This window comes from Hippoglossus hippoglossus, chromosome 18 (assembly GCF_009819705.1).
Source record: "Hippoglossus hippoglossus isolate fHipHip1 chromosome 18, fHipHip1.pri, whole genome shotgun sequence".
In the NCBI taxonomy this organism is placed as follows: domain Eukaryota; kingdom Metazoa; phylum Chordata; class Actinopteri; order Pleuronectiformes; family Pleuronectidae; genus Hippoglossus; species Hippoglossus hippoglossus.
The window spans coordinates 12,177,146-12,191,198 of NC_047168.1; the positions used below are offsets into that span (position 1 = coordinate 12,177,146).

General features: G+C 41.8%; 3 protein-coding genes, 1 long non-coding RNA gene and 5 other non-coding genes across 10 annotated transcripts; 2 read left to right on the forward strand and 7 right to left on the reverse strand.

The window, feature by feature from the left end:
* Positions 1–574: 574 nt before the first annotated feature.
* On the reverse strand, positions 575–1,429 carry zgc:194655 (uncharacterized protein LOC794380 homolog). Its single transcript, XM_034615577.1, has 2 exons — positions 1,162–1,429; positions 575–808 (listed from the first exon to the last, which is right to left on the reverse strand). The coding sequence occupies exons 1-2, from the start codon at positions 1,304–1,306 to the stop codon at positions 675–677; spliced, it is 279 nt and encodes a 92-aa protein (XP_034471468.1). The 5' UTR covers positions 1,307–1,429; the 3' UTR covers positions 575–674.
* Positions 1,430–3,550, forward strand: si:ch211-212k18.15 (probable E3 ubiquitin-protein ligase ARI5). Its single transcript, XM_034615566.1, has 4 exons — positions 1,430–1,663; positions 2,017–2,117; positions 2,317–2,490; positions 2,877–3,550. The coding sequence occupies exons 1-4, from the start codon at positions 1,573–1,575 to the stop codon at positions 3,330–3,332; spliced, it is 822 nt and encodes a 273-aa protein (XP_034471457.1). The 5' UTR covers positions 1,430–1,572; the 3' UTR covers positions 3,333–3,550.
* On the reverse strand, positions 3,405–3,640 carry LOC117779407. The gene is made up of 2 exons (XR_004617001.1): positions 3,519–3,640; positions 3,405–3,452 (listed from the first exon to the last, which is right to left on the reverse strand). It is a non-coding gene; the product is annotated as an uncharacterized LOC117779407 (long non-coding RNA).
* Positions 3,641–4,439: 799 nt separating this feature from the next.
* LOC117779388 (ubiquitin carboxyl-terminal hydrolase 47-like) lies at positions 4,440–9,565 on the reverse strand. 2 transcript variants are annotated; one of them, XM_034615553.1, is made up of 12 exons: positions 9,298–9,565; positions 8,668–8,800; positions 8,508–8,604; positions 7,790–7,905; positions 7,626–7,696; positions 6,931–7,056; positions 6,742–6,837; positions 6,524–6,652; positions 6,298–6,426; positions 6,148–6,185; positions 5,556–5,590; positions 4,440–5,455 (listed from the first exon to the last, which is right to left on the reverse strand). In XM_034615553.1, exons 2-12 carry the CDS (start codon positions 8,723–8,725, stop codon positions 4,740–4,742), a joined length of 1,611 nt encoding a protein of 536 aa, XP_034471444.1. In that variant the 5' UTR covers positions 8,726–8,800; positions 9,298–9,565; the 3' UTR covers positions 4,440–4,739. The 2 variants fall into 2 exon arrangements, with proteins under 2 accessions (XP_034471444.1, XP_034471443.1); XM_034615552.1 differs by having other exon boundaries at positions 8,508–8,800; positions 9,298–9,521.
* Positions 9,566–10,976: 1,411 nt separating this feature from the next.
* Positions 10,977–11,050, reverse strand: trnan-guu. The gene has a single exon. It is a non-coding gene; the product is annotated as a tRNA-Asn (tRNA).
* Positions 11,051–11,454: 404 nt separating this feature from the next.
* On the reverse strand, positions 11,455–11,528 carry trnan-guu. Its single transcript has one exon. It is a non-coding gene; the product is annotated as a tRNA-Asn (tRNA).
* A 623-nt stretch (positions 11,529–12,151) lies between these two features.
* On the forward strand, positions 12,152–12,225 carry trnan-guu. Its single transcript has one exon. It is a non-coding gene; the product is annotated as a tRNA-Asn (tRNA).
* A 432-nt stretch (positions 12,226–12,657) lies between these two features.
* trnan-guu lies at positions 12,658–12,731 on the reverse strand. The gene has a single exon. It is a non-coding gene; the product is annotated as a tRNA-Asn (tRNA).
* A 544-nt stretch (positions 12,732–13,275) lies between these two features.
* On the reverse strand, positions 13,276–13,348 carry trnak-cuu. The gene has a single exon. It is a non-coding gene; the product is annotated as a tRNA-Lys (tRNA).
* Positions 13,349–14,053: the final 705 nt, after the last annotated feature.

Here is a 14,053-nt window from a genome sequence, read left to right on the forward strand (position 1 = left end):
ACACATGCATTAATGCATTTATTCACAAATAAATTCAAGAATCTATAAATTAATAGACTATGTTACAAAGTTGATCATTTTTAGATTCGATATTTTAATGGGCAACGAGAAGGAATTATAAAAATAACCGTGACACTTGTTCACAGTGATGTCTCATCTGTGGATCATACATGTACACATACAGTTAACCCATACACATGTTTATTTACTCTCATATGTAGACTGTTTGTTATTGTTACGTTATTCATCTAAAAATAAATTAAATCCCTTAGGAACTGATTTTGTGCAATAGAATAATTATTATTCCCTGTTTTGTTGTTGGAGGTCGATAGAGGCTTTGCAGGGATCCATGTTAGAGCCTTCAGCCAAACTACCTGTTCCTTTTAGATGTAGTAAAGTTATTGTTAAAAAATATTACTTTTTTACCAGTATTTGATGCCCTGTTAAAGAGTCTTGAGGCTTCACTTTAACCTCCTAATAACCACACACTGATCAAAGACGAGACTTTAGAGGGAACACGGGTTTTATTTTGTGCAACAGCAACTTTTCAAACATATTTCAAGGCAACTTGGGAACATCGCTAAAAGGTTTATTGGAATAAAGGTTCGACATTTGTAAACAGGAAGTAGCTTCGTGAAGCAGCACAGCGGTGGTATAGGGGGACGTGGTCTCTGTCAGGCCGTCAGTCCTCCAGGAACCTTCAACGCCATCTGGATCACGGACATGTGCTGGATTCCATAATCAGAGAGCAGCGTGAAGTCTCCGTCCAGCATCTTGTCTGTGAATATCAGCCGTAGAGCCTCCTCTCCTGCACACACACACACACACACACACACACACACACACACACACACAGTAAGTCAAACTGTAAGACATATATTACTTTTTTTTAAAGCTTAAAGTAGGTATTAGTTATTAGCATTACATTTATAGCTGGTTGTTGGGTATGAGAAACAGTAATGGTGGACACAGTTTAACAGTAAACCCCCCAGGTCCCTCTTTGCCTAGAGGGACCCAAAATCCCTTAGAACGCTCCTGCTTTAATAACATGCTTCATGAAAATCTGCCGACAGACAAACAGTAGGAACATTTCCCAGGCTACGTTCAGTTTGTATAAGAACATAAAGCGACTCTTATTTAAACGTCACTTTGTGCGTTTACCTCCGCTCTGAGGAAGTTTCTCTGCAATCTTCTCCTTCAGCTGCAGAACCGTCATGCTCTTCATCTGCTCCTCCGTGTTGCACAAGTCGACGGTCATCTTCTCGCCCCTGAGACCGTGAACCACGACCTGGTAGATTTTGCCCATTCTTGCAGATTTCTCGGTGAACCGCTCGCCTGCACTCTTTCCCTCTGCTCTGCCTCTAACCCTCTAATGGAGGGGTTGTTGTTTGGATTAAACAGTGGGCGGGGACGGGTACGGTGCTTTCACTTTCACCTGAGACAACACCCGTTCCCCCGGAGCTCTTAGTAGCTGAAACAGAAAGTTTGAGATAAGAGTGTTTTTTGCACTCGGGAGCAGCTGCAGCCTCCAGTCTCCACCGTTCCGACCGGAGAAGAGGAGCTGAGTTCAGAATGACCACAAACAACCAGGAAGAGAAGCGATTCGATCCCAGAGACACGACCCTGAAATTCGTCAACCGGCCTGATGACCTGGATCCGATGCGTAAGAAATAAGACTTTAATTATTGACCATTTCAGTGCAGGATTCCTGTTTATTACTCTCATTTAGTTAAACAAAGGAGATGCACTGTGTTCATGTAACTATTATTATTATTTGTATTACTGGCGCTGCTATCATTAATAACACAATTACATCTAAACAATATCAACAACTGTTTCTGGTCTATGAATCATATGATTAATAATAATACATGTTATGTGTTTAGCACTTTTAAAAGAAGGTCAAAGACACTTGACATAGGATTTAGAAGGACACACTAAAAAGACACTAAAGATAAAAACATGAATAGAAAATAACATGCTCTTGTTGTTGTTGTTGTTGTTGTTGTCCTGAAGCCCCAGAAGAAGGGGACAAGGGTCTCCGAGCAGAGATGTCTTGCGGTCATGCGGTCACCCCGGAGTCCCTCACCGGGTGGTGTCGCAGCCTCCTGGATCAGGTACCTTCCACCATCACACTTTCACAGGTTTCTACTCCATGTGAGTAGAGTTAGGACCCAGAACTAAAACCATAATTTCTGAATTTGTTAATCATGTGTTAACAAATGTACAATATGAATTTAAGACCTTTTGTAATGTCAATCTGATATAGGATCATTATGTCTTTGACTGGTTGATGTATTCTTCTTTTGATTTCAGGGCCAGTACAAATTTAAGTGCCCCGCTTTGAAGGAAGACACCTTACAGCAGTGTAAAAAGGTGTGGTCCTATCAGGAGGTGCGCAGGCTGGCAGTGCTGACCACTGACGAGATGGAATACTTCGAAGAGAAGATGGCTCGCCTGGCTGCCGTAGAATACTGTGAAATCAAAGAGGTGAGTGTCCCAGTGTCGTCTTTACCTTTGAAAAGATACAGACTGATTTATGTACAACAGCTCGAAAGGAATTGTCAAAACTCAATGAGAAGCCTTAGACCATACATGAGGGGTAATGTGCCAGACTGCTCCTTAGCTATAGGCCATGGCTGTGGGAAGGGTGCAGCATGGCCTCCGAGTCTGATGGACCCCCAGGGGCCCCTATTAGAGACGATAGAAGAGACACAAGGAAGGAAAATTATTAGGATTTATAAATATGAGAGGAAGAGCAGTGGTGGAGGTGTGGTCCTGAAGTTGAACTTTAATTCCATGAACCCCCCAAATATGAGACTGGTATTAATCTTCTCCTCAAACAACCACATTTCCAAATGATTCCTTCCCAACAGTGTCCTGGCTGCAACACCTTTGTGGAGCGAGAGGACCTGACTAACCTCAGCGTGGTGTGCACCGTCTGCCTGGAAGACGGTGAGAATCAGCACACGTTCTGCTGGCAGTGTCTGAAGCAGTGGAAAGGCCCGATGCCGCGCTCTGACCGCTGCGACAACGACGGCTGCGTCAACCACAACCTGGAGCTCCTCAAGAACTGCAGGGACACCAGTCTCCCTCAGGTGCAGGGCGTGGACAAGTGTCCCTCCATCCGGGTCTGCCCCACCTGCGGTCAGCGTGTGGAGCACGACAGAACCGGCTGCAAGAACATCATCTGTCCTCGCTGCCAGGTGGAGTTCTGCTTCGTGTGTCTGAAGCTCACCAGCGAGTGTCTGAAGACGAGCTCCTACTTCATCCCCTGCAGCGATGGCGTGGCTCCAAGACAGACCTCCATACCCGTGTGGCACCAGAACTAACAGGGTCCAGGAACACACACATTCACTGTGCAGGACGTGTGCTTCTTGTGTTTTTCCTGTTTGATTTCACTCTGAGTTTTGACCTATACTTACTTAAACTGAAAGAGTTACGGATATCTCCTGTATTCTCCTACAATGTTGTTCATTACACATTGAATTAATCTCTGTTCACTGATCATTAACAACTGTATCACTTAATAAAGGTTCCTTCACCTGAACACAGAATGCCTATTTAATGTCTCTCCCCAATATAATAAGCAGTGTATGACTAAATTACCTGAATAATAAAATACAAAAGAGCAGCACAGTATTTCACAAACAGTGAAGCTGCAAACTGGTGAAAGTTTCCATAAACATAATCTTGATTTAATAGCTACAGTGAACTGAATCATAAAGATCAATGATAAAAAACAACAGTGAACCAATGATAACACTGAGGAGCTACGTGCCTGTGCTGCACTTTAGACAGTTGTGTCCATAAAGCAAATTTCATACACAAGATTCAAGGTGCTCAAAATTAAAAGAAAGCAATTAAATATCAGAAGGAACTGTTTAAAACAACAAAACCAAAAAGGTCAGAAAGAGGTTAAAAGATGAGAAGAAATAGAAACTGATGAAGCTGTATACATTTTTTTTTTAAAAAGAAAAAAAAAAGTTAAAGGAGTACAGTTTTAAACCTCATTAAATGTTGTTGTCACTGAAATGTCGACTGGAAGTCCCCTGAATCTCCAGCAGCTTTGTTTGGCCTAAAACTCCCCGTCCTAATTTTGTTTATGACACTCCTCTTCATCCACATGATTTCTTGTAAAAGCATCAAGACTGAAAGTAAAAGTAAACATGCTCCGTGCAGTAAAGGTTTTACAGGAGGTGTTGCCATTGTTCAGTGTGAATCAGCAGTTTTTAGAACGGCTGAAATAGACGAGGTAAACTCCCTTGTTTATTTTACAGTGAGCACATTTGAGTTTAAGATCAAAAGAAGAACAAGACAAACGTTCAGAATTTCATCTTTTATTTCCTGGTATGAACGTGTTTAACAACTGTCGGAGATAACATCTCTACTTTGAACCTGTCCATGTGACTTTTGCCTGTGGCCGTTCAAAGCCATGGATGTTGATTCTTGGTTTTAAACTCAGGTTTCACCGAACTCCTTGTTAAAAAGGATTAACCAACATGAAGACCTACGATGGAGTATTAGGGCAACATTATAGAATAAAGTTGTAATACTTTGTGAATAAAGCCAATATTCTGGTAAATTTACAACTTTATTCTTGTAATATTATGACTTTTTTCTCAGAATACTCCGTTGCAGAGACCAGAGAAAAGTCTGGACCCAATTTTCCAGAGTCAATGTCTGAAATCAATTTCCAATCAAACTTATAAATACAAATATCAACCTTGTTTATCTAGTCACCTCCACGGCTCTTGTTTTCTTGTCTCCTGGTTTGTTTTCATGCGTTTTCTCTTCCTCTCACTTGCCGTCTTTGCTCCGGCCGTCCCAGTTTCCGTGGCCTCCAGTTTCCGGCCTTCACCTTCGTTTCTCTGTACGTTGCCTGAATGTCTCCTGAGGGGGGGTGAGGAGCCACAGGCAGCGGGTTCATTCACTCTGCAGGAACTGCAGTGAATGGGGGAAACTTGACACGGCTTTACAGTATCTTTTCCTTCTATGTTTATCTCTGCTGCTACCTCCCTTTTATTTTTCACATGTTTACTTTCTGACGGTTCGACTCTGGGGCTGCTGCCAGTCTTGTCCCAGGTAATATCCTCTCGCTGTAGTCTCTTGTTCTGGTAACTATGGGTTTGTTCAGACGTACTGTCGACAAAGTGTGCTGTGATGGGCTCTGAGTTTGTTTTCAGATGACGTCTGTTTGGCTCACAACCTCCATCTTTTTGCGACTTTGAAAAATGTGACTTTTCTCCGTCTACCTCAGCGTCTTTGTGTCGTCTCCCACACGCTTCTCCCTGGTTTGGCTGCTGTTCCAGTTCCCGAGGAGAGTCGCCACTGCAGCTGTTCTTCAAGTGTTTCATGTTTTCCCCTCCGCAGCCACTTTCATCCCTCGGTGTGCGATGAGGATCGGGAGCATCTCCTCGCTCTGCCTCGTCGTGTCGTCTTTCAGCCTCGACATCTAAAAAACGCAGAAAGTTAAAAATCTAAAACATGCAATACCAAACTAAATCGTTAATTTTAAACTTTAACTAAAAAGCAAATGTGTTGCATGTGCTTACCCTTCCTGTACATGAGAAGATACGCTGAATCGGACCTGGGTTGAGAAGAAAAAAGTCTTACCACAACACTAATTCATTTCCCTTGAGCAAGGCACATAAACCTGAGCTGAACATCTGTTTTTTCTCTATGTCACTTTGGTGAGTTGGTGCGATCGCCTGTGAGAAACGACTGAGAGTCGCAGCTCCAATTGTCAGAATCAGGTCCAGCAAGTTGAAGAGTAAAGCTGAAGTGTAGATCAGTTAAAAAGACTTGGGAGTCATTAAAAACCAGCGTTTAGCGTTTGGTGGATTTGTTACAGCAGCAGAACTTCTGGTTCAGGAAGCCGGGGTTCATGGGTAATATCCACCATTCAGTTTTGATTAAATTCAGTGAGTGGGACTCTGCAGTTTCAGTTCCAGTCGAGAGATATAACCAAAGAACAGAGTTTATCCTCGGGGGACAGTCGGGACCAAAGTGATGGACCGGACAGACCCATCTCCACAGTAAGTTTTAAACCGCCTCATCAAGGGGGGATAAACATGTACGGCCTGTTTTGGCGAGAATTCAAGCCCTGAATTTGAAGCTCATTTCTGGTCAAAATGAAATATTTACCTCACTGAGCCGTTTCCAGACCCAAATAGTGGTTTGACCTGTAGAAGTAGAATATATTTTAAACATCACAGTCACTCAAATGCGGATTTGTTAAACTTTATGTTATTATCAGTAAATTGGACCGGAAATAAAAATAAAAAGCCTCCTCACCCTGTCAACAATGTTGTCATTGAAGCAATACCACTCCCCAGTTTCAAAAGACCTGATCTCTGCAGTGTAATGACCTCCTGTGAGATTCCCAAGGTGGTTAACTAAAGCGTAGAGGTCATATTTACAGTTCTGCAGAGCGGGAAATAAAACAACCGATTCAAGAAATGCTAAATTAAAAATCACTTTTCTGCAACACGGTAAATATATATTAATTTAAAAGAAATACCTTCATGTGCAAAGTTTGGGGAACATCCACTTGGCAGTGAAGCTTCACGTAGTGTCGGCACTTGTAGTCGAAGGTAAATCTCTTCAGCAGGAGCGTGAGAATCTTTGGGTTTTGTGTCATCTCACATTCCTGAAGTCCACACGGTGAAAACATCAGCATAAACAACACACAGTCACAAACTCACCCGTTATCCAATAAAGATCCAATGATCGACTCACAAGGTCTGCGTCGTGCTTCTTATCGCACTCGGTGCAGTACATCCTGTTTTCCCCGCAGACTTTGTCTTTCCTGAAGAACGCCGTCAACCCTCGCTCCTGTAAACGTTTGATATTCATTCATCCTGTCTTCTTCTCACTTTATACGAAAAATACACTTTCTCCCATTCTTGTTAAAACATGGCACAGTACCACGCTGTAAGTTTGACGGTTTGAATCTTCCATCGCGAGAGGCAGAATCCAGAAGAAGCCCCTGGAGTCGCTCTTCTTCTTACACCCGCCACATGTGGTTTTATGATTCAGCTCGCCCTTAAATATCTGCACACAAAAGATACAGCAGAGGTTCAGTTGGATTCTGTTCAAGGAATAATACACTAAAAAGTATAGTTAAGTGTAATTAATACTGTACTTAACTATGTATGTATTTATGTGTATATTTAGTGTGTCTGTGCTATACGTCACTGTTTCCATTTTACCTTTACTCTACTGCTTTTATCTTACTCAAATAAATATGAAGAGCTTCAAAAGCATTTTCAAGAAATAAAATGAATTGAATAATGATAGTAAATCCATAGAATAAAATATCAAAAGTACATTTAAGTCATTTTTCAAACAAAAACAAAGAAGTGGAAACTGCCCCTATATCCCTCCGCAAAACACAACTGATTAAAATAAGTGGGGATATGAGATAACTTTCTCTTATCGTATGATTTGTTTAAGATTGGACAGTGCTCTGTTTCTTTTTGCCCTTAGTTTCATGTATTAATGCTGTTTATCATTTCTTGATTTTTTTAGTTATCCCAGCACATTTCATTTCATTATCTTGAATGTGAGTGTTGATTCATGCACACTGTCCCTTTTAAATAAAAATATGGACGTGTCTCTACCTTGGACGCCTCCGGACTGGTCAGACACAGGATCTTCTCAAAGTACTCAGCAGCGTCACGTTGTTCGTACACTAAGTGTTGGAGGGAGCGGACAAAACAAAAAGATATATTCTGTTATATTCTGCTTCTACAGCTGCAGTGAAACGCCTCCAGTCTAAACTTACCGTCTACGATCCCCAGCTTTTTTGTAAGACAATGTGTTCGAGCCAAACGTCTCTCCAGGTCATCAAACAGTTTTTTCAGCAGTGCATCAATGGTTGTGGAGTCTTTGCTGCAGCACCTGAAGCACAGTGAGAAGAATATGTAGCTTTATCAAATGTGTAAATCAGATTAATTTAACAGGCAGTTCATGTGAACTGCACTGATTTCATATCTCGACCGAGATCAAATTATTTCTAGTTTTAAGGAATGCCTGGGACCAGTGACTTCCTGGAATCTCCAATCCGCTGTTTTTATTCATTAATGAGCTTTAAGATACTAATGATAAACTTTATTTCAAAAGTACCTTTCAAAACACTGTTACAAAGATAAAAAAAAAAAAAGAAGAATAGAAGGCAAACAGTAGGAAACAATTAAAAGCAGATTGAAGATCACAAAACATTGTAAAAATAGCAAAGTAAACTATTCTAAAATCAATAAAATAGTCTGTAACATCAGAGCCAGGATTAAAACTTTGTGTGATGAAGGGTTAAAAAGTTTTACAAAGATCAGACTCCGAGTCCCAAGAGAGCAAACGTATAAAAATGTGTCTTCAAGAGGGATTTAAAAGAGGATACGGAGCTTGCTGGTCAGATGTCCCCAGAGAAATTGCTCTGAATCATATATTTTTATCAGATTTGTCCCAAACTACAAGAACATCTCTTAAAAAGTGAGATTACAAACCGTTTGATCGAGGCCCGGAAGTCTTCCGTCATGAAAAGCAGCTGCAGCACAGTGTTCAGATAACAGGTCAGACCTGGACTGTGGAGGCCGTGGTAATCTAAAGACACAACAGTCATCATTAAACTCTCATATACATGTGGTTTCATGTAATGTCTTTTACCTGAGACTGTGAGGTTGTCCAGTTTCTCTCTGAAAGTCTTTACGAGCTCAGGATTCATACTGGGGTCCTTCAAATGAGAGGGTGGGCATTTTCACATCGTTGAACCTTCTTCTTCCAGATGTTTGGCTTAAGCCTGTGGAAGAAATTAGACAGAGAAAGAAGTTAAGGGCCAGAAACCAGCTTTATAAGATATGTACAAAAACACAGCATCACCATTTACTTGTATTTTCACAGTGGGAAATTTCTACTGCCTCCATTGCGACTAAAAGGAGACTTGTTGTGCTTTTAGATGTGTCTCTATACTAAATCAAACTGCTCACTAGACAAAAAACCCAATAAGAAAGAAGATATATTTACATTTTAAATATATAAACATAAAAGGATGCTGAGTCGAAAAAAAAAAAACACAAACATCTGGAAAGAACCAGTGACAGTGAAGGCAACTGTTGTGTTTGGGGGTTATGGGAACCGACGCTGCCTCTCGATCCTCCATTATCCAAAACAATGACAAATAAAAAATAACACAAGATAATTACACACACACACAATAACGTGCAACATGTACACAACGGTATAACACACGCGACACCCCATTTAACAAATGATGTCGGGAAGTGGGAGGAAACTCACCGAGCAGCGGATTCGATGATCTGACGAGTTCCGGCTGCAAACTTTCACTTTGGAAACCAGCGGCAGAGAAAACAAACACACAAACACACACACACACACACACACACGATGAGGGAAACTACACAAACACACACGTGAGGAGTGCAACCACACAAACACAAAGGAGACTGAGGCTTCACCCAGAGAGATTCAACCTGAGATAACAGGACTTTCAGTTAAGGTTCAGTTGAGAATCTAGTGAACGCACTTCCTGTTTTGAAGCGGAAGTACGTAAAAAAACCATACAGAGACACTTATTCATGTGCTTTTAATGAGTAAAAGTTCATTATAAGGATTATAAATGTGCCTTTTCTGCTTCAAAATATAAAGAAATTAAGGTTCTACAAAGTTATGAAGCTCATTCTTAGCCCTTACAAAGGTATTGTTATTTATTATTTTACTTTATCAGCCTTATTCAATCGTATTTTCTTTATTTATCAACAAATACATGTGCAATGTAAATAAAAATGTATTTGACTTGTACTTTGACTTTTGTTTTGGTCCATGTCCGATCGATTAACGTGGAGGAGGTGGGTGGGTTTATGACCCGTACTGCCAACCAGCAGCGTTGTCAGAAATTGAGGTGGTAATAAAACTTTATTGCTTAGTGTTGGAAATCACATGATTTGTAGAGACATTGCTGATTATTAATATAACATTAGCAATTTATAGTTCTGTAGTTAATATTTAAATGTAAGAATTAGGTGTCATATTGTCATGTATTGATTACTATTGATTAACAATAGTTCATAGAAGTTGTTGCATGATATTTTAGAACCTTCCTGGCAACTGGAGTAATTCTGCAATACGCCCACCTGCAGCTGGAGTTTCTGGAATACAGGTTTCTGACTTTAGGACATTGTATACAAAACCATTTAAGTTTTACAAGTTATGTAATAACCTCAAAATATGAATTTTTTAATATTATATTTTGTTATAATTCTGTATAACATGAAATTATCTATGTGATAATTTCTTTTACAAAGTCGTTTGAACTATTTTTTCTATCTGGCTTTAGTTACACAAACTATATTTCTCCCTAGCTTTGCTGTAGTTCAACTTCTTTCAGTGGGAAGTAACTGGGAGCTACGCTTCCCATGTTGCTTACCCGACACTGTTTAGCAGTCACCTTTATCCACAACACACAAAACCACAAAGGAGAGAAGGACATTTTTGTTGTGACCAAAATTTATTTGAAACCACAGGGTCATTAAGTCATAGTAACGCCCTTCATTCATCATTAACTATATACAATAACATAGAACACGTAATACTGTCCAGTGTCAACGCCTCAGGGGGAGAGGCCCACTTCCATAGTGTCCATGCCTATTGTTTTTTTTATGTCCTCTAGCCACTGCTCCTTGGACACAGCCTCTACAGTCAGCTGCCGGACAGGACCCCTGCATCCCCACTGCTTCTTCAGCCTCTTGTGTCTCTTGTGACTGGCCACAAACACCACCCTCTGCTTGTCGTAGTCCAGCAGGTTCTGCCACATAGCAACAATGTTGCTCACCTAATCAGAGAGAGAACACAACAGAACAGAGTACAGGGTCTGTGGCACAATCAGATTCCATGTAAGGATACAGGTGCAGAGGAAAAACTACGATGTAATCAATAAGTGTAATGAATGAAGAGAAAATCGTCCCTGGGTGGGCTTGAACCACCAACCTTTCGGTTAACAGCCGAACGCGCTAACCAATTGCGCCACAGAGACCTGTTCTGATGAAACTTAGGGGGTGGAATCGATCACATATACTCGCCCATCTGTGTTTTACATTTACATGTAGAGTGCCCATTCTGCAGGCTCTGTGGTCAAAGGGGGACTCTGGCACATAGACAGTGTTATGGACCACCAAAGACAATAAAATCATTATGGTCAGCTCAAATGGAGAGTAGCAAAGAAGCCCACAAGATAGAGGTCATGAAGTCAAGACTCCTGGTGGGGGAGAGATGGAAGAACTAGCTGCCCCCTGTAAAGTTCAGCTGCAGAGGTTTTCCATTTCATACATGACCAATGGAGTTGATGGTGTTACAAGGTGTGGAGGCACAAAGCAAATGCATAACAAGCCCAAAGATTACACTGTCTATTTAGTTAGGGATAAGGTAAGGAGAGAAAATCGTCCCTGGGTGGGCTTGAACCACCAACCTTTCGGTTAACAGCCGAACGCGCTAACCAATTGCGCCACAGAGACACATTTGTATGTGTATTTATTGCCCACGCCGCCTCTCACTGACCCCCCCCTCTCCCCACGCTGCTCGCACACTCTCAAAGTCCTGACTGAGCTGCCGTGGGTTCTTCCAGGCTGTATAAACCGTCCCACGTGATACGGCAGCTCATCAAAACAGGACACAGACATATGGTGGACTTTTCCCTTTTTAACAGCCATACACAGATCAGCTGTTCCCCCGATGTGAGACGCTGTAACCTAGGGCAGCAGCGGGCTGTGTGACTGTGTATAGTGATGTTGGATTCTTCGTCTGGGTCTTCTATGCGTGTGTCACCGCGTTTTCACCCTGAGATATATATTATTCGTATCTGGGGTTTTTTTCAGTTTTAAAGCATGTTTTTATCCTAAATGTCTACTGCGATCCACGCATGAATGGAGGAGGATATCAGGCAACATTTAGGCTTAAAACGTGGTGTAAATTACGCCATTTCGAGTCTAAACTGAATGTCGGGGGCTTACAGACACAACACGAGCAGTATGGAGGCATTTTCAGCTGTTTTGCTATTGTCTATCTACGTCTGAAGAATTTCCTTCATTTGTATCGGACAAAGATAAAGGGACTAACTCTGGGCTTGTGCCTTCATCTAGTCTCTGTGGCGCAATTGGTTAGCGCGTTCGGCTGTTAACCGAAAGGTTGGTGGTTCAAGCCCACCCAGGGACGACATGTTTTTTTTTTCCTTTCTTCCTTGTGAAATATACTTTTAAATACATTGCACACTGCGGCAGAGTTTTTAATAATCTCAATTAATCTATATGAATTACTTTGCCAAAGCTTCAGAGATCGTGCGTTGAGAAGGGAGAAGAGGTGGTGTCCACGTATGAAACACTCAACAGCTATTTGTTTATATAATCTCTCTGCATCTATAGAGTTTGGAGAAGTGAGATTTTAGGGGGGAAAGTAAAGATTGCAGAGTTTTTAACAAACAGCTAAACAAAAACAAATCCACTAAACACTTACAGCAGGAAGAGAAACGGCCACTGTTCAAACAACAGGGACTGTGTGTGTGTGTGTGTGGGGGCGGGGGGGGCACCCTGCAAAATAAATTAACATCTAATTGTGTTTTTTAATACAATAAAAATTAAAAAAACATGTCGTCCCTGGGTGGGCTTGAACCACCAACCTTTCGGTTAACAGCCGAACGCGCTAACCAATTGCGCCACAGAGACAAGGATATCCCCCTAGTGTGAAAACAGAGATCTTGTATGTGTGGTGGGGGGGAGGGATACGGGCAGAAATGTGTTCTGTCTGTGGGGGCAGCTGAAGGGTGGGTGTGGGGTGGGGGGGGTGGGGGGGGGGGCTACAATGGTTTCAAAGGGGTAGTTGCCTGACCCGTGGGAGGCGGCTGGCCACATGGAACAGACCCCTCCCGTTGGACTGGGGTCTGTCCACCGAGGTCTGAGGAGCAGATATCTATATGGAGTGGGGCTTAAAGAGGATTAGGTCCCACTACTCCTTCATTTCCCTGACTCAGCCCAGTGCCGCCGGTCCCCCCCCACCCCAAGCCCGCGCCGACATGGTCCCTTTTGATGTTTCCAGTATGTGGCTCATTGTTATCTGTCTTTGATCCTGCTAACCGGCAGACAGACAATCAAGCTCGCTCAAAATTATGTATTATATTATTATATATGAAATATTTAGCTGTTTTTTTAAATATAAAGGAAATCCCCACATCGCCACGCCCATGAAAAACACAAAAGAGAAAAGATTGTGCGCCCAACGTGGGGCTCGAACCCACGACCCTGAGATTAAGAGTCTCATGCTCTACCGACTGAGCTAGCCGGGCTAACAACATGCTATCTGCAAGTGCGTTTATAACAGCACTACTCAGTAGTTACAGTATAACGAATGTTAAGTATATAAACAGACCATATTTACCTAGGTATCTGTTTTAGATTGGATATTTGGTGAATTACAGCCAGCGAGGGAGATTTAAGTGGTTTGAGCTCAGTATAACTAGGCAGAGTTTTGATTTAAGTAACAACAGACTGGAGATCCTTCCTGCAGCAGTGAAGCCGATTTCACACATGACCTGTGGGTAAAAAAGAATCAGCTATGGAGTTTAACAGCCCTGACATTCATATGATCGACTCCAAACGAGGTCATTTACATCGTGTTTTAAACCTAAATGTGCACTGATATGTTCCAAAGAGGTGCATTCAGGGGCCGTCGGAAATGCTAACATCCGCTAGCTCAGCTACTTCCTTAAGCTTAAAACACAGTTAAAGTGATGCCATTTTGAGTTGATGGAAAATGTCAGGGCTTACTCCATTTGTATTTTTTATATCGCCTTACATTACAAGTATTACTCATGTTTATTTTTGATTGCCCTCTTGCTGCTGTAATGTAGCAAATTTCCCCACTGTGGGGCTAATAAAGGATTATCTTATCTTATATAAAGATAAATGGCATGACAGGTCCTCAAAAGTGAAGCCAAATCGTCTCAATCGATAACTGGTGGCTGGCTTCAGTACAGGTCATAAACTGTCCC